Genomic DNA, 24,172 nt, shown 5'->3' on the forward strand with positions numbered 1-24,172 from the left:
GTCTTAGAATGAGGCCATTAAGGTTTTGTGTTTGCAACAAATGGACTAGCAAGAAATCAAAAAGTTCAATACAATACCAAATAAGGCCTGACACATTGACGCAGCGCATGCGGAAACAAGATGAACTCTCACGGGGCACTATGAGAGCTAGATATAACCATGAAACCATGTCGAACAACGCAGCACAGACAGCTCCCCTAGCTCTTATGTTGTCCCATCACAAAGCAGTACGAAGGTTGTGGCTTTTCGCCAATTGGCAATAAGTTGATCAAGTAGCAGTAGGCCTTGCTGTCTCCCTAGAGGTTTCCATAGCTGCAATACCACAACATGTTTATAAACAAGAAATGGCAGGTGCTTGAATATACGCCCCTTCATAAGAGCCTTGTTGTGAGAGGTCAGAGGTCAGAGATCCAAGAGACCAAGAGGTTGTCGCAACGCCGAACAACACAACACAACCCTCCTATTCTTGCCATGGGTCCACGCAATGAGATGTTGAAGTTCGTAGAAACAACCTATTGCCTCTCAGATAACACTCCAGATGAACCTCACAGTGATACTGACAAAGAATATGGTTGTTGCCTCTCGGATAACACTCTAGATGAACCTCGTAACAATACACCAACAAAGAATATGGTTGTTGCCTCTCGGATAACACTCCAAATGAACCTTGCAACGATACACTGTCAAAGAATATGGTTGTCGCCTCTCGGATAACACTCCAGATGAACCTCGCAACGATACATCGACAAAGAATATGGTTCTCACCTCTCGGATAACACTTCAAATGAACCTCGCAACGATACACCAACGAAGAATATGGCCACAAGTTTCATCCTGACCACATTAGCGCCACTAGGGATCTTGTTCCTAGTGACTTGCCATAAGATTTTTATTTTAGTTTAGCCGGAATTTTGGCTTTCCAAATTTCCATAACCTCATGTCGGGGCACATATTTGAATCTCTTCATATGGGGATCATATATATGGAGCGCTCAAGTTAACACACTAAGCTATCCACCACAAACAACAGCCACACACCTGGGCGATCTCATCCCACAGGTATTGCCATTCCTCCACCTGGCACCTGGCCACGAGACTGATGTTGTGGCGGCACAATGGAATCGACGACAACATCCTCATGACTAAGGCCTTGTTTGGAACCATAATAGATTATGAAGATAGATTATATAATCTGATTTATAAAAATAATCTAGGTGGACATGTTTGGAGGCCAGATTATATAAGCTGTAATCCAGGTTTTACATTGCATAATGACCTGTCTGTCCTATTTATTTTTTAAAGAGAAGGGTGACGATGGTAGAAATGTAATTATCTCCAACTTTACAAGGGTAATGGATCATTAGCAATCCATAATCTGATTTTAGCTAGTATAGAGTAGATTATGAGTTTTTAATAATCTATCCATCTAGTTTTTATAATCTACATCATTAGCTCTCCTGTTTGAAGACAGAATAGATTATAAAAACTGAATTATATAATCTAGGTGGTTCTAAACAGAGCCTAAGTGCCCAGTGAGGTCTGGCGCAATTGACCACTATAGGGATCGATATTGTGGCAGCAAAATGGGATCGGCGACGACATCCGTAGATTCTCCCGGCGAAGGACAGACAGAGTGGATAATGACATTCAGATGGTTTTTGCAACTCTCCTGATGCTTCACCTGCGCTCTGCACACACAGTCGTGACATCCAACTCGAAAAAGAACAAGATAAAGAACGTGATCCTAATATATCAGCTCCACCAGAACCTTCCCCAGCTCCAAGGGTAACTAGTAAATCAAACAGCGAATGGCTTCCGTACAATATACACAAGTTATCCTCGTCAGGTTAAAACGGGAGTGAACCATAGTCACTGTGCACGCGTGCATCTGGGCAGGAGCCCCAGGTCTAAACACAGGAAGCAACACAGCATGATACACCCCAAGAACAAGCTTCCGCGCCGAGCCGATGTGTACATTTGTTTGAGAGGGGAGTGAAGAAATGTTGAGTCCGGCACGGAAATAGTAAGTCGTCTTAGCAACAGGATCCTCCAACGTTAGAAGAAGAATGGGTATTTGTACAACGCATAGCATTCTGTAGCATAACATGTAGCCTGCAAAATTATTGGTGAGAAACCTCATGTTAGATAAACATCATCACCAGAGAGTTAGGAAGCATGATTTAATGGCAGCACTTGTATGCAACTGTATGGTTTTAGTAGAACAATACTTATTTGTGCAATCTAGCCACAACTTAAAACATGTGCCAGAATAAGAAGTTTCATTTGGTTGGTTGGCCAAAGGACAAGGGTGGGGGTGCTTGACCTATACATTATGAATATCTCTTTGCTAGCCAAGTGGTTATGGAAGTTACTCAATGACACTGGGCCTTCACTCAGTTCACTGGGCCCTGGCAGGAAATTATGTCCAAAATGTATTTAAGCAATTGCTCGCTAGGCCAAGTCAACGCAGGACTCTCATTTTTGGCAAGAGCACACGAAAGTTTTTTTCAAGAAAACGCAGAAGACTAGCATTTCGATGCATTGTAGAAAGAAGAGTTTGTAGAAGCCTAAGAAGGGCAACACCTGGAGAATACAACTCAGACACCCCTGGCCACTAGACAGGAATCGCCGAAAGCAGAACAGACAGACGTCCCACACCTACCGTCGCCCATTACCTGGCCTCCGACTTGAACGTGTCAAATAGGCAAGCTAAGCTGAGCAAGGGCATATGGAAGTGAAACCTCTCTTTTGGTCATGCAGTAGGATTAAGGTGGGAGATGGGAGGAAAACTAACTTTTGGAAGGATATCTGGCTTGGCAACACCAGCCTTGTTGATTCCTTCACTAGGCTATTTTCCACTTCTACAAACACGCGGATTATTGTGAATGAGGCGATAGGAAGTGGTTTACATTGCTTATGATTTCAATGAGATCTAGTTGGGGAAATAGACGTGCAATGTAATGGCTTGCTGAACATATGTGAGGGTGCGGTCCTGAACACTGACCCTGATAATTTTACGTGGATGCTGTCTTTTGATAACGACTTCAGCATTAGATCTTTTTACTTGGCAATGCAGAACGTTGGAAAGTCCCATTTAAGTTTCTTTGGAAATACAAAATCGCCCTGCAAGTCAAAACTTTTCTCTGGTTGATGCTTAAGAGAAGCATCCTTGCCAGATGTTCTGCTGCAAAGGGGAGGCGTATGCCCAAAAGCTTGTCTGTTGTGCGAAGGTGGTGACTCAATGGACCACTTATTCTTCGCCTGCGTCTTGGCTAGGTCTATTTGGAATGCTGTCAGCTGGAGCAAACTGCGCACCCGTAGCGCCGACCATTGTATTAATATTTGGCTAAGAGGGTTCGGGGGGGGGGGGGGGGGGGGGGGGGGTATGAAGAAACTTCTAACTAGCCGCTGTGATGGGGCATCTGGAAGGCTGGGAATTCAGCTTGTTTTCAATCTTTATGGCCCTGTGATCCCACCACGGTGGTGTCAGGTTTGTTATTGGCTTAACTGGTGGAGCAATCTGCAGGTGAAGTCAACCACATGGGAGGAGCTGTGCTTCTGCGTAAGGCTGATGGGACGCGTCACATCTGAAGTGTTTCATGCAGGGACGAGCTGGACGCCATGGATGAAGGCACAGGGATTGGGCGTTGTTTTCTCCAGTTTGCACTGCTTCACTGCTGCAGTAGTCTCTCCTTCCTAAGGACACTCAGTGTTGGGTCTTTTGTTTTTGAGGTGGTGTTGTGTTGCTGATGTTGCCGTGTTATGGTAGATACTGTAAGCATGATTTCTGTTAATAGAAAATGGAACCAAGGCTCTTTCATTCAAAAAAGGAATGTATGAGACTTCTACAAGTTTCTGTGGTGTTTCTCTTACGAGTCAAGATGCAAATTAAGCTGTGGTCTAAGAAGATTACACCTGCTTCTTTTTAGGGTCTCAACGAAGCCAGCAAGCATGTAATAGAACAACCAAAGTGCAGAACTTACCACCTATCCAATCCAATCTCGGGTACACACAAGCGCTTCAATTGTCTTGATGTTTAATGTGCTCCATTCCTTATGAATTACTGGGCCTTCACTGCTGAATGCTGCCTGGCAGTGAACAGAAGATGATGGCATTGCCAAGACATCCTGCGCCATTGTTGAGAGGGTTGGATACTTTGCAGAATGACTCATCCACCAGTTTAGAATATCGAAATCATCCTTCCGTGGAAGAAGACCATCTTCAAGGTAGCTGTCAAGCTCCGACAATAGTTGACTGCTTGTCTGTGCAGTAAGATGATGATCCCAATCTTCCAATGAATCACTGTCAAATCCATCTATTTCAACATTGTGAACTCCGCAATTTGCAGTCTGAACATTCGGCTGATCCATAGGGGTGCAATATTCATGAAACAATTCCCTCACTATTTCAGCTAAATCATTTACATACTTTGTTGCATCAGCGCCAAAAGCTCGTTTAAGACGGAAATCAATAAAAGTAATTTTGAATCTTGGATCAAGAACAACAGGCACTGACAACCACAAGTACGACTTTGCCCAATATTCATTGAATGCTTCCTGCATCTCTCTAATCATGCTAGCAACGTCGGAGTGCTCAGTACATGCTTCTTCTTCCAAAATCGTCCGAACTTTCCATACTTCATGGAAGTGCATATTTGCTGTCAGGCAAACAGGCCCAGACATTACTTCAACGACTCGATAGAAAACCCTCAAAATCTTACAGAAAGGCTCAACAATCTTCATTTCTTCCACAGATACAAATTCTTCAGAGGGAAGTACCTTCTTGGAATGCAAAAGAACCTCAAGTCTAAAGTAAATTTTATGCCACCATTTTGCATCTTCATGGGGGCACTTCATACCAACATCTTTAGCAACTTCCAAAAGTTGCTGCTGAGTCAGCAATGAAGATGCAAGTGCTTGAATAAATCTCTCTAGCAGATCACCGACGCGGTAAAGCAATGATTGCCCTTTCGAAAGAATGTTGTCAAGCATATCATCCACACAAGCAATATTGTATAGCTCACCTCTAATAGGAAGACAGTTCCTCTGTATAAGCATGTCCTTCAGCTTTGAGATACTTCCGCTGTTCCTTATTTCGCTTACAGATGTCATGCAGAAAAGCTTCCTGTCAAGATTCCACTCTCTTATAGCTTCCCATATGACATTATACGCCCCAACCTCAGATTCTAGCACACAAGCCTCCTTACAGTGTATCATCCTTTCCAAATTAGAAGGTGAGGACCAGAGCACACCAAACTTGATTATTCTCCTTTGAAGCTTCCATTCAGCATCAATAAAATGCGCGGTCAAACACAAGTACTTTATTGTGGGCTCAGCTCCATGAGGGACCCACACACTTGCTGATAACGAAACTCGCCGTGACGAAAGTGCGATTTTCTCCTTAAGGTCAGACTTCTCTTTCTGAAACAGCAGAGTTGAATATTCTTCCATATCTAGGCTTGAAGCCATGTTAAACACAGGGTTAAGGCCCTTCGCAAATCGTTTCATTTCTTCATGCTCCACAATTGACAGGGGATAGCCATGCATTATTATCATCCTAGTTAGCTCTTGATAACATGCTTCTTGATCAAACTTCCTGATCTTGATATCTGGAGTACGAGCAGACGACTTATCTTGTTCCATTGGGGTCATGTTGTCTGCTGGTAAAGCCAGAATATGCTGATTTTGACATGTTTTGTCACCAGAATTATAACCCAAGTGGAACCTGCTAGCATATTCTGCAATCTGAACCCTACCATTTGTCAAGGCAGGTAAAAGTTCATCCTTCACCCTAGATTTAAAAATTGGTACATTGGACGGGAAAAGCCCACCTTTCTGATGATTTACACTAGTTCCAGCCTGTGCTGGACAAGTCTGAGTGTGTTGGTTTAAATCGCCTGTAACTTTTTCTGCACTAAGCCGCGTGTGGCAATGGACACAGTCAGCACCCTGGATTCTCCCCTCAACATAGACAGGTGTAAAGTCCATCCATACCTTTGATCTGAATCTGCCGTTCTCACTATGATTTACCATGTTCATGTCATCAAGTGGCTCTGGAAGAATCTGGTTCACAGGATCAATGTCATTCACACCTATGCATGAAGTACGCATAAGTTAGTCAGGATATACCATTAAGTTTAAAGATATAACTTGTAATAAAGCTGCTGCTTGCACCCTTAATTTACACAAAAGTGGTAAACAACAAAATCTCTAAAGTAAAGCACAACACATTACCCATAACTAATGATAAGGATCAAATCTTATGCTAAAAAGCACGGATACGAGGACACGGACACGGCGATACGCATACGGGGACACGGGATACGGCATTTTCCAAAAACAGCCACACCGGGATACGGAGAATATATAAATTAAAAATACACCATGCAATAAGGAGTTCAAGACAAAAAAATTAGTGAGAAACTGAGATGAGATCAGAATACTGCCCCATTTGCTGTCTCCTTTTTTTCATGTGCTTGATGACTGAATTAATTGATCCTCCAGGCCCATGTCATTGGAACTTGCAAAATACATCAAATGCTAGTATTAGAAACTTAAGAAAACATACTCTTAAGTGGTACAGAACATGATGAAAACAGTAAAGAAGTTTGCTCTCCCAATGTCCAATGTTATTGCTCCCAGGTGCAGCATGGTTTGGCAATCTCAAACTCCCAATGTGACGCAGTGTTACAAAAATAAACCATAGTACAGACTAGACAGTAACAGACAACAAGACAGCATAACACAGTCCACTAATAACATGATAAATAGGAGCTCTTCATGGACGATTGGCTACCGGCGGCGGCGCTCCCAGATGTCATGCTTCCTAACAGCAAGCAGCAACGACAGTCAACACTCAACAGGAGCATGAAGGAAAGAACCCAACCACAAGCATTCAAGCGAGCACAACAGCATGCAGCTAATAAAAAACCGAAGCAGCAACAGCATGGCCGCATGGGGAAGCTAGCAGCAGCAGCTCAACAGCAAAAAAAATGAGTCAGAAAGAGATGAAGAGATCAAGGTTACCTGCTTGAGCATGGTTGCCGTCAGGAGGAGAGGCTGCTGGGCTTGGGGAAAACAGCGGCAGTGGCGCAGTCGCTGGAACCTGGAGCAGCTCGTCCCTTTTGTGGCGCTCATGCGTGCAAACCTGCCAATAATAGGGTTTGTATCGGGCTGTTACTGGGCTCCAGAGGCCCCACCGTGTCCACAGTGTATCCCTATTTAGTTTTTTGAAAATTCGGAAAAGATGGGATACTGCAGGATACGCGTATCACCGTGTCCACCCATACTAGGATGCCGATATAGCTGTTTTTGCCGTGTCCGTGCTTTTTAGATCTTATGTATAGTCGTGTAAAGAATCTTATTTATAATTTAATTATAGCTTGCCAAACAAAATGTGAATTTGTAACCTGTAAGCGCTGATCTAGTGGATGAACAATGTGTATGTGCCGGGTATCTTGAATGTAACCATGTATTCAATTTTCTCATTAAGTTGGCAAGTGCAGCAAAAGGATACAACTTGTACAATCAACATGACTGCTTGAAGTATGCCATCAGTTGTTGAGCTGAGATATTATTAACATGCCCTTAATATCACTAATGTATTAGAAGCTTGACTGCTTAATGCATGGCACCATCTAGGACTATGCATATGATAGCTGTAGGGTTTTGGCTTTGCCTTGGCATTGTTCCTTGGTTTTGTTAGCTTTTGGGCATGGATAGTTTAGAGCTTTTGCCTTTTGGTTGTTCTTGTTCTGTCAGTTTACCCTTGTAAACTTTTAAGCCTTCTCAGTGTTCTCCTTCTAATGCAAAATTACACGCGTTTTTGCGCATAGATCATGAACCACTGAAAGTTTGGTTACATCGGTACAAACTGAAGAGGATTTGTTTCTGCCGAACTAACCAGACAGGTCCAGACCATCTAGCAGCGTCGTGCTCATCCAGACCATATTGACCAAATTAACCAAACTCGTACAGCATCCAAATTTGTATAAATAGGCTAAAATCAATATGAACTCCGCCTATGTTGTCTCAACATAGCCAGTCCCAGGCACGGGTAAAGGAGGAGGGTTGTCATCGGCTTGGCGATCCAATGTCAAAACTCAGCCACTCTTATGGAGATGAAACCCAAAAGAACATCGTTAGGACGTAACCCTCTTAGCAACGTGCCATATCAGAACCCGGGTGTGATGTCAAATGAGCAAGGGCCAGGCCGTCACCCCCTTGGTTGCACGCCGTATCTTGATCTGGATACGGTGACAGGTGAGCAAGGATCAGGTCGTCACATCCTTCCTGGCACACTACATCGACGCCCGGGTGTAGTGAAAATGAGCAAGGGTCTTCGCATTTGACTCGACGAGTGCGAAGGTAAGGAAGCTAGTCGAGCCTAAGAGGAGCTGCTTAGGTAGCTGGAACGAAGGGTCCCTGACAAGTAAGCTACGGGAGCTAGTTGATACAGCAATGAGGAGAGGTGTTGATGTCCTTTGCATCCAAGAAACCAAATGGAGGGGACAAAAGGTGAAGGAGGTGGATGATACCGGCTTCAAGTTGTGGTACACGGGGACAACCGCAAACAAAAATGGAGTAGGCATCTTGATCAACAAGAGCATCAAGTATGGGTGGTAGACGTCAAGAGGCATGGGGACCGGATTATCCTGGTCAAGCTGGTAGTTGGGGACTTAGGTTTCAACGTTATCAGCCCCGCAAGTAGGCCACAATGAGAACTCCAAGAGGGAGTTCTGGGAATGCCTGGAGGACATGGTTAGGAGTGTACCTATTGGAGAGAAGCTCTTCATAGGAGGAGACCTCAGTGGCCATGTGGGTACATCTAACACATGTTTTGAAGGGGGTGCCAGGAGGCTTTGGCTATGGCATCAGGAATCAAGAAGGAGAAAATGTCTTAAGCTTTGCTCTAGCCTACGATATGATCGTAGCTAACATCCTGTTTAAAAAGAAAGAATCACATCTAGTGACTTTTAGTAGTGGTCAACACTCTAGCTAGACTGATTTCGTCATCTCGAGAAAAAAGACGGGCGTGCTTGCCTAGATTGTAAGGTGGTAGCTAGAAAGAGTTGTGCCCCTCGGCATAAGCTTGTGGTGGCTGACTTCCGCTTTCGGATTCGTGACCACCGGGGAAAAGCAGGTCAAAGCCACTAGAACGAAATGGTGGAAGGCTTTCAAGGAGAGGGTCATCAAGGAAGGCCCTTGGAAGGAAAGAGGTGATGCAGCCAATATGTGGATGAAAATGGCGACTTGCATTCATAAGGTGGCTTCAAAGGAGTTTGGAGTGTCCAGGGAAAGTAGAAAAAATGAAGCTGAAGATACCTGGTGGTGGAATGATGATGTCCAGAAGGCTATTGAGGAGAAGAAAGATTGTTTCAGACGCCTACACCTGGATAGGAGTGGAGGCAACATAGAGAAGTACAAGGTGGTAGGGAAGGCCTCAAAGCGAGTTGGCGTATGAGGACCTCTACTAGCGCTTAGACACGAAGGAAGGCGAAAGAGACACCTATAAGATGGCCAAGATTCGAGACTGGAAGACGAGGGATGTCGACCAAGTCAAATGCATCAAGGACGAAGCAGATCAGCTCCTGGTGAAGGACGAGAAGATCAAGCATAGATGGCGGGAGTACTTCCAGAAGTTGTTCAATGAACAGAATAAGAGCTCTACCATCGAACTTGTTGAATCGAGAGAGGTACCTAGGTCGAGCTGCTGTCTGGTAGCACACACGAGGAGACTCTCATGTGGCGGCTTGGACTGGGAATGGGAGGGTTGGATGCCTGCTTCTAGGTCAATCCCTCCACATGGGCTTGGGCCCTAAGAGATAAGAGGATGGGCTTGGGCCCATACTGGTTCAACACTCCCCCTCAAGATGGGTGGTAGATATCTATCATTCCCATCTTGTCACACGCCAAGTTATAGTCCTTTGTTCTTAGTCCCTTTGTCAAGCAATCTGCAAATTGTCGCCCAGAGCTATAGCTGACTGATTGTCACACCACACCTTCAAGGTTCCCTTCCTCAGAAGTTTCAACTCGCTCAGTAGGTACTTCACCCAGAGCATCTCACACAATCCTTGAGATAATGCTCTATACTCAGCTTATGTCGTTGATCTAGACACAACTGGTTGTTTCTTGCTTCTCCATGACACCAAATTTCCTCCCACAAACACGCAGTAGCCAGAAGTTGATCTTCTATCATCTTGACAACTGGCCCAGTCAGAGTCACTATAGCCATCCACCTCAAGATGTCCACTCTTCCCAAACCACAGCCCTTTGCCCGGAGTCCCCTTAAAGTATCTCCGAATTTTGTGCACAATATAAAGATGCCCACTCCTTGGTTCATGCATGTATCTGCTCACCACCCCCACGACATATGTAATGTCAGGCCTGGTATGACACAAGTATAATAACCTCCCAACCAATTTCTGATAATCACTAGCTCTCCTAATTGTGTTGTAACTTGGTGATTTTGTTCAATCGGAGTAGGGGCAGCACGACATCCCATCATGCCCATGTCACTCAAGAGATCCAAGGTGTATTTTCGTTGGCACATAGAGATTCCCTTCTCTGTCCAAGCCACTTCAATACCAAGGAAGTATTTCAGGTTACCCGGATCCTTTACCTCGAACTCCTTGCTCAGACAACCCTCCAATCTCTCTATTTCCTCCTTAGCATCTCCAGTGATGATAATGCCATCCACATAAACAACAAGAATGGTGATCTTCCGACCAGAGTGCTTGTAGAACATAGTGTGGTCACCGTTACACTAACCATACCCCATATCACGGACGACACGTCTGAACCTATCAAACCATGCCCTTGGTGATTGCTTCAGTCCATACAAGGATCTCTTCAGCTTGCATACCTTCCCCCGTAGTCTCCGAAGTACTAAAACCTGGTGGTATGTCCATGTACACTTCTTGTAACTCACCATGCAAGAAGGCATTCTTGACATCTAATTGATGCAACTTCCACCCAAAATTAGCAGCACAGGAAACCAATATCCTTACTGTGTTCATCTTTGCCACGAAGCAAATGTCTCATCATAGTCAATTCCATAAGTTTGACTATATCCTCTGACGACCAATCTGGCCTTATACCGTTCCACCTTCTCCTCAGGATTTTGCTTCACTGTATAGATCCACTTACAACTCACTGCTTTCTTTTCTGCCGGCAATGTGGTTAGCACCCACATCTTGTTTTTCCTCTGTGCTTCCAACTCTTCTATCATCGCTGCAGCCTTCCAATCCTTTGGAATTGACACAGTTTGTAGGGGGACAACAAACGCCTTATATGAAGGTGACAAAGCCTTATAAGACACAAAATTGCCAATATCAAGATCATCACAAGCATCATCCTTTGGTAGAGCCTTCCTTGCTACTTCACCCTTTCTTGCCGCTTCACGTGTAGCCTTTCGCAACGCAATGGGCAGCTCCGCTGTGTCAGATGAGCTTGCCTCACTGCCTCGCTTCTCTCCCTGCACTCTTGCCTCACTGCCTTACTGCTCCCCTTGCACTCTTGCCTCACTGCCTTGTTGCTCTCCCTGCAAGTATTCGTCTGCCATTGATCCCGAACAGGAATCTGGAGAGCACCAATTTTAAGTATATCGACAATCGGCTCGGCATGGACCTGCACATCATCATCAATGAGAGTACTAACCGGAATTGTACCCACAATTGGTTGGACTTGAACTTGCACATAATTATCCGTGTTAATGTCCACAGAATCACCCGGAACATGAGACACATCCTTCTCCCCCTCTTGCACAGGGTTTAGGTGGTCTAACTCTGCAAACAACAGACCGAGATCGGTAGGCTCACCATAGAATGGCTCAGACTCCCTGAAGGTAACATCCATACTCACAAATCTACGTTTTTCAAAGGGACACCAACATTTATACCCCTGCTGACTAGAAGAGTATCCCAGAAATACACACACTACTCAAGGATCAAGCTTTCCAACAAATGGTCGGTGATCACGAACAATGCAAGTACTACCAAACAGCTTTGGAGAAACAACAAACTTATTATCTCCAACGAGCAACTCAAAAGAGGATATCATACCTAGTATCTTGGAAGGTGTCCGGTTGATCAGGTATGTGGTTGTCATAACTGCTTCATCCCATAAGAACTTAGGCACATTCATCATAAACATCAAGGTGTCCGGTTGATCAGGTATGTGGTTGTCATAACTGCTTCATTCCATAAGAACTTAGGCACATTCATCGCAAAAATCAACGACCGAGCAACCTCAAGAATATGACGATTCTTCCTTTCGGCCACTCCATTCTAAGGTGGGGTGTCCGGACATGAAGTTTGATGAAGAATCCCTTGGTCAGCCATGAAAGCCCCAAAAATATTATTCACATACTCTGTGCCATTGTCAGTCCTGAGCACCTTGACCTACACCTAAAACTGGTTCTTTACAAGAGCATGGAAGTTCTGAAAACAGCTATACACCTCATCCTTGTGACGCATCAAGTAAATCCAAGTCATACGAGAATAGCAGTCAATAAAGGTAGCAAAATACTTCTTTCCATTCATTGACACTATTGTGCTAGTCCATACATCCGAATGAATAAGCATAAAAGGAAATATGCTCCTAAGCCCCTTACTCACATATGAGGTTCGTCTGTATTTTGCTATTCGCAAGCATCACATGTCAACTTGCCCTTGCCTACTCCACACGTAACATCCGGATATATTCTACTCATCTTATCAAAAGATACATTACCCATCCTACAGTGATAGATCATCGCCTGCTTCTCCTTGCCATCCATGGTCGCAGCACACACCAAGTTCGGTTGCACCTCCTGGTTCATGTACCAGAGCCCCCTAAGCATGGTGCCAGTCCCAACCGTCTGGCCCGTCTGGCGCTCCTGAATCAAGCAACCAAACTTGTCAAGGATCACACGACAGTCTATTTGATCAATGAGAGCACTGAAAGAAACCAAATTGACAGGAAAAGCTGGCACATGTAAAACTGGCGATAAGAAGATGGTTGAAGTGCACTTGACTGTACCGACCCTACGATAGGCTGATTTGTAACCATCGGCAGTTTGTATGGTAAGACTCAAACATACAGGAATTACCCGCAATATGCTTAGATGCTCCAGAGTCTAGGACACACTCTGAAGTACTCTCATTAGCAGTAAAAGATGCCTTTGTCGAATTACCTTCATCGGTGGAGGCCCAATGAGCAAAGTCTTTGTAGGCAGCCTCATCAACTTCCTCGCCCTGTGACGTCCCTGTGTCTCCTGCAACGGCCATGTGAGCCCTCTGAGCTCCTAAGTGTCCTGAGTAGCCACCTCTGCCCCTAGAAGCCTGACTCCCTGAGGTCTGTGAGAATCCACCTCTGCCTCTAGCATTCCTGCCTCTACCAGTTCCCCCTCTGTTGTATCCCCTGCCTCTGCCACGAGTTGGACATTCCCTCTTTCAGTGTCCAACCTCCCACAGATGTGACATTTGTTGGGATCTCCCCACTCCATGCGCTCAGTGACTGCAAATGTCGAAGCTGGCACATGCTTCACGTATGCATGCTCAAGAGAGAGGCGAACCTCCTCTTGAGGCATCGCTACAATAGCTTTGGCAATGGTAGGCAGACTAGGTTGGTGCAGCAAGGTTGTCTTCCTGCCATCAAAGCAACCTTTGAGGCCAGCCAAAAGTTTCAGCACACGCCTGCGTGCCATCCACTTGTGCCCGGACTCGATTAAAGCTACATCATAGAGTTCCAGAGGATCACAGTTATCCTGGTCTGCACACAGAGCCTGCAGTTTTGCCACATATGCCATCACTGACATGCCATCCTCTTGGCGCAACAACCTAATCTTGTCCTCAATCTGAGCAATGAGCATGACATTGCCCTTGCCAGAGTATTGGCTGGACAGAACCTTCCATATCTCAGTAGGTGTGGATAACCCCTCCACGGAGCGTCCAATGGAGTGCACGGCAGAGTTCAACAACCACACCATCAATACAGAGTTGATGACCTTCCACCTCTTTCCCTCTGCACTACTCAAGTCTACGGGTTCTGCAACGGTGCCCAACAAATATCAATAAAGCTCCTTCTGCTCAACAGCCCACAAAGCCCTCCTCGACCAGCTCAAATAATTTGTTGCCCCCTCTAGCCTCATGTCCAGGGGCAACATTTCAAGCTTCTGAGCCCCTTCCTGTCAAGGAATGATGGCCCCTGAGTTGGAGTTGGACTCTGCAAGGATCTTAGCGAGCTTCTCGAAAGCCTCGGCAAGAGCTTTTGGTTCAACCATCTTTGGTTGGGAGTAGCCGCTGCAACTCCAAGCAGCAGCAGAAACTCCTCAAACGGCAGTCACATCCAAGCACCAGCACAAAGCAATCTCAGCAGCAAATGCAGCAGAACAACACTAGCAGTTCCTTCTTACACCCTCTCAGCTCACAGCCGCAAGCACTAGCAACAAGACTCAGCAAGCCTTCTTTCTTCAGCAGCAACAGCTTCTCTAGCGGCAACTCCAGAGCAACTAGCAGCAACTCCTGGCCTTCAACAGCAGCCGACCCCTTCTCCTCTTGTCCTCCCGCAACACAGCAGCCCACTAAGCAGCAGCACAACAGCTCTCCTCCTCCTACCTCTCAGCTGACGAGCCGCACCTCCCAAATCTGCCGCCGCCTCGCCGGACGCCGCCCAGATTCGCCGTCACCTTGCCGGACGTCATCGCCGTCTCCTCAGGCCCTACCAGCGTCACAGCACCACCGCCTCGCGCGCGCGCACAACCCCGCACATAGTCGTCCCTCGTCACGCCTGGCCCTGCCGGACCCCGCCGGACCCCGCCGACAAGCGGCTAAGCCGCCGCAGCCACAACCTGGTCAGATACCATGTTGACGAGAGAGAGAGAGAGAGAGGTACCTAGGTCGAGTTGTTGTGTGGCGGCTTGGACTGGGAATGAGAGGGTTGGATGCTTGCTTCTAGGTCAGTCCCTCCACATGGGCTTGGGCCCTAAGAGATAAGAGGATGGGCTTGGGCCCATACCGGTTCAACAGAACTGGACGACTCCTTTGATGATAACAGCAAGCGTTTTGTGCGCCAAATCCAGGAGGCTGAGGTCAGGGAGGCTTTAAAAAGGATGAAAGGAGGCAAGGCGATGGGCCTTGATTGTTTCCCCATTGAAGTGTGGAGCGGCCTCGAACATAGCGATAGTACTGGTGACTAAGATTATCAACCTCATTTTTCGGGCAAACAAGATGTCGGAAGAATGGAGGCTAAGTATATTAGTACTAATTTTCGAAGCTATGGGAGAGTCATTGATCACCGCTTAAGAAGAATGATAACAAGCGTGACCAAAAATTAGTTTAGTTTCATGCCTGGGAGGTCGACCATGGGAGCCATTTTCTTGGTACGACGACTTATGGAAAGATACAGGGAGGAAAAGGACCTGCATATGGTGTTCATTGACTTGGATTAGCTTGCCATAAGATACCGGTGGACCTTGGAGAAACACAAAGTCCCAACAAAGTACATTGCCTTCATCAAGGACATGTATGATAATGTTGTGACAAGTGTATGAACAAGTGATGGTGACACTGATGATTTCCCAATTAAAATAGGATTGCACCAAGGGTTGGCCCTTATCTTTTTTGCTTTGGTGATGGATGAGGTCACGGGATACATAAGGAGATATCCCATGGTCTATGCTCTTTGTGGATGATGTGGCGCTAGTCCATGATAATCAGATGGGGATTAATAGAAAGTTAGAGCTATGAAGACAAACCTTGGAATCGAAAGGTTTAGGCTTAGTAGAACTAAATCCGAGTACATGAGGTGCGGTTTCAGTACAACTAAGCACAAGGAGAAGGAGAAGGAGCAGGTTAGCCTTCATGGGCAAGTGGTACCTCAGAAGGACACCTTTCGATATTTGGGGTCAATGCTCCAGAAGGATGGCGATATCGATGAAGATGTGAGCCATCGAATCAAAGCCGAAAGGATGAAGTGGCGCTAAGCTTCTGGCATTCTCTGTGACAAGAGAGTGCCACAAGAGCTAAAAGGCAGGTTCTACAGGACGGCGATTCGAACCGCAATGTTGCATGGCGATGAGTGTTGTCCGACTAAAGGGCGACATGTTCAACAGGCACGTGTTGAGATGGATGTGTGGCCACACAAGGAAGGATCGGGTTCGGAACTGATGATAAACGGGATAAGAGTTCGGGTAGCACCGATGAAAGAGAAGATTGTCCAACATCGTCTGAGATGGTTTGCCATATTCAGCGCATGCCTCCAAGCATAGCAGACGGCTAAAGCGTGCTGATTATGTCAAGAGAGATCGAGGTAGACAAACTTGACATGGGAGGAGTCCATAAAGAGAGACCTGAAGGACTAAAACATCACCAAAGAACTAGCCATGGACAAGGATGCGTGGAAGCTAGCTATCCATGTGCCAGAAACCATGAGTTGGTTGCGAGATCTTATGGGTTTCAGCTCTAGCCTACCCCAACTTGTTTGCGGCTAAAGGCTTTGTTGTTGTTGTAGGCTAAAATCAATAAGGTCCGGTTTCTAGTAATTAACGGTGTCTCATTCGGAGAAACAGATTAAGATTGAACTAAATGTCGTAAGAATATGGATAGTTGCCTGTGTACAAGTACAGAAATAGTCGTCTTCTCTTGTCACATAGTATTTCATAGATGGATGCTATATTAAACTATGTTTGCACCAACTTTAACAAAAGCATGTAGCTAAACAGCAACGTATGCAAAAGTGGACCTAAAACAACACAAAATTTACATACAGCAAGCATCATATGCAAAGTGGTTCCACCAAATGGGAGCATAATACACCATACACATGCCTCGGTAACTCAAGTACCTAAATTATGACGCATAAAAGAAATAAATAAACATACCATAAGGGAAGTTTGTATCATGCAGCTCGCTCAGGTCAAATTCCTCTTTTGCTCGACAATTATTATGATGTCGCCACAAATGGCTCGTTCCATTCGAACGTCCATCAGCTCCTTTGCAACTCATGAGAGTATGGCAGTAGTGGCATTCCGCGCTCTGGATCACTCCGTTTATATATATAGGCTTGTACTCTTCCCACACCTTAGACCTCTTTTTTCTGAATCTGGAGGCAGCAGCTCCATCAGAGTCTATCCCTAATGGCATATTAGCATCACTGTCATACTCATCCATGTTTTCCATAGCTGCAGTTGATACAACACAGTCAATTTTTAGCAAAGAATATGATTAAACTGCAGAGTAGATAAATAAGAAATAAAGCAAAAGAGGCAACCTCACCTACAGATATAACTTTGAACACAGAGAAGTACACATTTTTGTAAGCATGATTTTTTACAGGGAAGCATAAAAGAATGTGGTAGGTTGCCAGGCAGATGACTAGCCCTCCCCCCCCCCCAACCCCTAACAGTTGCAGGTCTTCGACCCTACCTCGCATCCTCGCCACAGGCCTTCGGCCCCTACCTCACATCCTTGCCATGGACTCCTGCCAGCCAGCCAGCCACAGAGGTGGGGCCTTCCCCTGCAGCCCTGCTTGCCTCATCCGACCCCACATTCTCAGTGGATGGCTGAGTGCGGCCACACATCTTCCCTTGGCAGGTGTGCCTGGTACCCGCGCTGCCAGGTACATCCTGGTGGCACTCTGGCATGGCGGCAGCAGTGGCCTGTAGGTGATGCCCACTTCAACACGGCAACAGCCGGCAATTTCTACTTACCTCTCTGGGTGGCAGCCAACAAGTGGCAGAAAAAAAAGTGCCTACGTGTGCACTTAGGGGGTGTTTGATTAGGCTTAACTATGGCTTTTGGATTTTGGCTTATAAGATAAAAAATAAATCACCTGTTTCCCTGCCTGGTTGCGGCCAGAGTCGACGAGCCAGAGTCGACGATGTCAAAGCCTCTGTTCACCATGTTGATCCTCTCGCCGACAACGCTTGGCGGCGACAAACGAAATGTTGATCCTCTATGCAGAGTGTGGACTTCGGGGGTACAATGTGTGTTGCTATCAGCGTATACTGGACGACACCTCCCGAGTTCTGACCGGGTTCTGCCGTCCACTAGCCGACTCCTCTAAGCACAATGGTGTAGCCCTGGAGTCGATGTTCTGGATGTGTATGGCAGCTGTCATGAAGCGGCCTTCGAAGCGCTGTGCTTGGTTTACTCGCTAAATTAGGCAGCCAAAAATACTAGCCAGTCTTGAACGCTAGCCGACCTATGGGACGACCACAACCTCAGTCGGAGGCGGGTGCAGTGCTCATTGTAAATCATTGTAAGTTTGGTCGCTCGCACTTTCTTCTCAATGAAATGACGCGCTGCGTGTTTAGGAAAAAAAAAAGGATGGCAAGCCGATCGCCATTAACTTTTGGTTCGAGCTTTGCTAACAGTTCCACACTTAATTTGTTACGGTTTCCCCTGCAACTAACACTCACTTATACCCCAACTCTCTTACTAGAGGGGAAACAATCAGAGAAGCGGAACATATCAACGAAGATTAGCACACATCCATAGCAGCAAATAGGAGCCGACAGGTACGGAATTCGGAGGAGAAAAGAAAGGGTACTGGGATCGAGTCGCTTACTGCTCCCCCAACTCTCTTACTAGATGAGAACGCAGAACAAGTGAGGAAATCCAAATCAGGGCAGAATCGGGAGAGCCGGAGATCGACGTCGGCGATGCGGCGGCAGCGGCGCCGGCGCCGGTGCAGAGAGGGGTCTGGGTAGGGTTAGGGCGTGGAGTTGGATGGTCTGTGGGTATGTGGGTTCGTGGGTGGCGAGCTCCAGGCCCGACCCAACTTCCAGATATGGGTTGGTTCAGGGCCCGTGTATCCACTGTACCCAGGTTTGGGGTTAAGCTTAACTTCGTCCCTGTAATGGTGCCGGTCCAGTAATAAAAAGCATGTTTGCCTCAAACAACCAAAAAAAAACTAGCTCTGTTTACAAGCCTCAGAAAGTGGAAAAAAAAACTCAATCAAATCTTACATTTCTAAAAAGTTGATCTCGGTCCTCTCGACATGTAAAGTGTCCACCTCAATGTCCAACTATATTATTTTTCTTGAATGCAACCTATCCACATAAGCAAGTATGTCATGTCATCATCTAGGTGTGTTCAGTTACCAAAGCATGTCAGGTCGTCACCTCGATGCGTTCCGCTACCACTGACATGGAATACATACCGAACGTCCAGCCATAAACACCACAGACCCCTCTCTAACCCGAAAGAAAACAAATCGATCAACGTGTTGGGAAATCGGGTCCATCACGAGGGTGGCAGCGGACGCGTGCGATGCGCACAGCGTAGCCCCTCCCGGTTCCACACTTTATGTTAAACGGGTACTTATCCCTTGACTCCTACCTCCATATAAATATATAAGGAGCAATTATTGTAACATAAATCAATCGTTAATAAAGATAGTCTCCTCCGTGCTTCTATATGTTCATCTACTTTGTGTGTTTGAGTACTTCATCTATGATGCTAGCTCTCGCTTGGCAACCTTGGATCGGACTCGTCAGCGAAGTTGCGGAACATGTTATCAGCACGGTTCGCTCCATCAACTCTTCACCAAGCGTGCGTCAAGCATGCATCAAGCACGCGCGAAGGTATAAGATTTGATCCCTCTTCTTGTAAAAATGGAACACGACTCAATTTTTGTGGTTAGTTCGTTTTTTAAATTTATTCTACCTATGGTGTGGATCTTCCTTCCAAGAACTGACTGATGAATACGTCGTTGGCCAATGTCGATGTTCTTGGATCAAGAGGGATTTGTCGACTACACTATACAGGAGTCGGTACACATCGTGACACGGATGGTCAGGATACCGCCGCAAAGCACATGATGTGCCACACGCCGTCAAAATTCCGGACGAACATGACGAAGCCTTGAACCCCGAGTCGTTCGTTGCCTGCATCATGGACGTCACTAGCCTTGTTGGTCGCGACCACGAGCACCTCGACGTACTTCGCACCTCTCCCCATGCGTCACGGTGACGCGACCTTGCTGGTTGCTCACGTGTGTTGCGTCCGTGCTCGCTGCGCGCCTGCATGCTCTGCCCGGTCGTGACCCCGCTAGTCGATCATAAGTCTACAATACATCTATAAATTTTTATTCTTTCATGATGTTATATATCATTCCAGGATACTTTTTAAGCATTTACTTGTTGTTTTATATAGGGACAATTTCATTTCTGCCCTTAACTTGAGCCCACTACTTAAATTTGCCCCTTATTTCAATGTGTGCTCAAATTTGCCCCTCTATCGTCTTGTGGCCTTATAGAAATGCCCTTTCATGTCGTTTCCATCGAGTCAAAGCGCTTTGACCAGTAACTCACCGTCTTTTAGACATTTCTGCCCCTAGTGCTTACATGTGGGCCCTATTTGAGCACTCTCACTCTCACTCTCTTCTCTTTCTTCAACCTCCCGACACTCGCACTGGATAGGAGCACACGCGTGTAAATGAGGCAATTGGCATGGGGTGGTGCTGACGTAGCAGGCATGTAAGGCTGTCGGCGGGAAGCTGAAGTGGACTGAAGTGGCCGACAGGCATGGGGTGGTCGAGACGACCGGTAGCAGTGAGCTCGAGCGGCGGTGGCGGGCGGCGCTCGGCGTGAGAGGGTCAAAGAGCACGAGAGCTCAACAAATAGAGGCCATCGGCATCCAATCGAGCTCACACACATTTCCCCTCTGCCAATTTGGTGCTTATCCCTCCCCTTCCTCATCTCTGACGATGAGCATCGCCGCCCATTCGAGATTGATGTCATCGCTTCCGGCGAACCCTCTCCATGGCCCTAAGAGCCCCTCCTCGAGCTCCCTCTTCCTTCGCGCTCGTAAATCTTGTGCTTAGGAGGTCCCCGACGAGCTCCCCGTGGCATACGTCACCGTCCATCGCCTGACTCCGTCGGGAACTGGATCCGCTGGCCACCCGTGCGCCCAACTAGGGAGCGAGGGAGAGCGTCAAAGAGACAACGCGGGAGAAAGGGTTGCGATGTCATGGGAGGCCAGCAGTAGAGGCGGCGTCCGTTTGGCACTCTCGTCGAAGTTGGGAAGGAGTGGTCGTCGGCATGTCATCCACATGGAGAGAGAGGGGTGAGAGATAGATAGATGAGGGGCCCACATGTAAGTGTATCTGAGAGAGGGGTGAGAGAAAGGGATTTTTTTCAATTTATGTTTTGAGAGTGGGTCCCATCGATAAGTGGCACATGAAGATAGGGGCAAACATGTCAAAGAAACGGGAAGATACCGGGCAAAGCCCTTTGACGAGACGAAAACGACATGGAAGGACATTTATATAAGGCCACATGACGACGAAGGGGCAAATTTGAACACACTTTGGAATTAGGGGCAAATTTGAGTAGTGGGATCGAGTTAAGGGCAGAAATGGAATTGTCCCTATATATATATATATATATATATATATATAGGTGCCTGGACACCTTGACTAGAAACCGTTGGATTACATTAAGATGCGTGCATCTATAATTAGTATTAACAATAATGGATCAACCAATTAGCTCTTTATTAGGAAATAATTATTGCTTCAAATGGATACTAAATGCCTAGATTAGACAAGATAGATAAAATCAGCAATTAATGGTTAATTAAGTCCATGCATGCTCCATGGTACGTGCCCAAATTTAGTTCTTATACGTGCATTTATTTTTTCTTTTTGTCCATAACATAGGAAGTTATATAGACATTTAGATACGTAGGTATATCATCATCTTGGATATAAAAGGTATGGTTACCTTTTGTAAAAATACTCTGGTATGTCATCAAACATATACTTGTATTTAAAAAGGATATTTTTTGGGTATGTGCATACCCATTGTATTTCTCTATATACCCTTAAATGTGTGATTTTTACCCCGGGTATTCAGATATATATGTATGTCATAATTCACGTAGTTGAGTATATACATAGCCATATTTTACTTTATATACATTGACGAGATACCTACAATAGTTTTTTACCCTTTTCCATATAGTCGGATTTATACGTGTACAGACACATTGGGTATATTGTTTCAACTTTAACTACATTTGGTATGTACTAGAAGATTTATGTGAGTATGTCGTGTAAATTTGTGGGTATACTAGGAGTTCATTGAGTATATTTTACATGGTCGGACTGATATTTTCAACATATTTTATGTAACCTGGTATATACGTTGTTATATTTTATATAGTCGGGTAGATACGTATCCGAATTTTACAAATAAAATTCACATCAAGGTATGCACTATTTGTTTGCGGGTATTTGAGTATATACACTTAAAAATATGTTAGACCGTGTTTATAGATATCTAAAGTCTAGAACAAATTATTGGGTATATACGTACCTAAGTACGAGTGTTCAAATTATTTTTAACGAGATTACGGTATAATTGTTTATTAAGGAAATAAGTCATTTATGAGGTAGTCAATTGCATGTATTTGTTTTGGAAATCCATCTACAATCAATGACCGTGACTACTAGGACATGCAAGTAATAAATGGAAAGTGAATTATGTAAAAGGCACTAGTGATTATTTGTATGTAGAAAATGCACTAACGGGTTGGATCCAAACAAGGTGCCCAGGCACCTAGGTGCCCCATGTAATTTACCCATATATATATATATATATATATATATATATATATATAGGAAAAATACATCCTACCACCCAGGGGTAGTTACCCCACATGTTCAATATACTACCATGCGGGACAAATTTTATCTACCACCGGTGGTAGTTACCACCACTTGAGTTTTGTATGTTGTATGTAGTATCTATCAAATCGAAGAGTATGTATGTGTAGTATGTAGTATATAATCATGTTTAGGTAGTATATATACTATTTTTGGTAGTATGTGTCATATTTTGTGTATGCTCTTTCTTACATACAAATATATATGTATTTCACAAATATAATAAAAACTATGGGTCAACTTGTAATTTTTTCATCTAACTCACTTTGAAAAATCTTATATATAGTATATGAACATAATAAAAATGATAAATTCATATATATACTCACGCGTGGTAGTATATGGAACATGTGGGGTAACTACCCATGGATGGTAGGATATATATATATATGTATATGTATCACTAACCTATTAACCTAGTGCCAAGTGTTGCTTGATGTTTTGTGCATGTTTTTGGCCTTTCAAGAATATTGTACCAAACGAAGTCCAAATACCCTGAAACTTTTTAATATTTTTTCTAGACAAAAATAAGATCTCGAAGCTTTGGAGGAAGACCGGAGGGCACACGAGGTGCCGCCAAGCCAATAGGGCACCCAAGGGGGTGGTCGCGCCCTGATGGCTTGGGGGCACCTCCCAGCTCTCCTGGTCCTGATCCCTTCACTACAAATTCTCATATATCCTGGAAACACTAGAGAACCTCACGGAACATTTTTTCCGCCACTTCTAGTCTCTGTTCCGCCATGTGTCCATCTCGAGCTCTGTTCCGGCACCCTGTCAGAGGGGGGATCAATCACGGAGGGCCTCTACATCAACCTTGTTACTCCCATGGTGACGTGTGAGTAGTTCACCACAAACCTACGGGTCTGTAGTTAGTACCTAGATGGTTCTCTCTCTCTCTCTCTGTCCTTCATTTCCAAGATCACTGCGATTTTCGTGGTGATCTATCTTATGTAATCACTTTTTTCGGCGTGCTTGTTGGGATCCGATGAATTGTGGGATTATGTTCAGATTATTCATGAATAAATATTTGAGTCTTCTCTGAATTCGTATATGCATGATTGTTATAGCTTCGTAATTCTCTCCAATCTATCGGTTTAGTTTCGTCGACTAAATTGATTTATCTTAAGTGGGAGAGGTGCGTTGTAGTGGTTCAATCTTGAAGTGATCAATCCCGGTGACATAAAGGGACATGACACGTGTTGTATTGCTTCCATTAAGGGTAAAATGATGGGGTTTATTCATATTAATTGAATTTACTTTGTCTGCATCATATCATCATCCTACAAGCATTACTCTGTTTTTACTTAATACTCTAGATGCATGTTGGATAGCGATCGATGGGTGGATTAATAGTAGTAGATGCGGAAAGGAGTCGGTCTACTTGCTTATGGATGTGATGCCTATATACATTATCATTGTCGTGAATAAATATTGCATAACTATGCACTTTTCTATCAGTTGTCCAACGGTAATTTGTCTATCCAACATATGCTTTCTTCAAGAGAGAAGCCTCTAGCGAAA

The 24,172-nt window shown here is 45.2% G+C and overlaps 1 protein-coding gene across 1 annotated transcript; it reads right to left on the reverse strand.

Moving 5' to 3' along the window:
* Positions 1-1,729: 1,729 nt before the first annotated feature.
* On the reverse strand, positions 1,730-18,682 carry LOC123449166 (zinc finger BED domain-containing protein RICESLEEPER 1-like). Its single transcript, XM_045126272.1, has 4 exons — positions 18,568-18,682; positions 16,860-17,159; positions 3,983-6,090; positions 1,730-2,111 (listed from the first exon to the last, which is right to left on the reverse strand). The coding sequence occupies exons 2-3, from the start codon at positions 17,155-17,157 to the stop codon at positions 3,986-3,988; spliced, it is 2,403 nt and encodes an 800-aa protein (XP_044982207.1). The 5' UTR covers positions 17,158-17,159; positions 18,568-18,682; the 3' UTR covers positions 1,730-2,111; positions 3,983-3,985.
* Positions 18,683-24,172: the final 5,490 nt, after the last annotated feature.

This window comes from Hordeum vulgare, chromosome 4H, assembly GCF_904849725.1.
Source record: "Hordeum vulgare subsp. vulgare chromosome 4H, MorexV3_pseudomolecules_assembly, whole genome shotgun sequence".
Taxonomy (NCBI): Eukaryota; Viridiplantae; Streptophyta; class Magnoliopsida; order Poales; family Poaceae; genus Hordeum; species Hordeum vulgare.

What these genes read in the sequence shown, in the direction of transcription:
- LOC123449166 (XM_045126272.1), bottom strand. Translation starts at nt 17,157, where the DNA reads ATGGAAAACATGGATGAGTATGACAGTGATGCTAATATGCCATTAGGG. An exon ending in TGATACAAACTTCCCTTATG is followed by an intron (nt 6,091 to 16,859) that starts GTATGTTTATTT and finishes CTTCATGCATAG; the next exon opens with GTGTGAATGACATTGATCCT.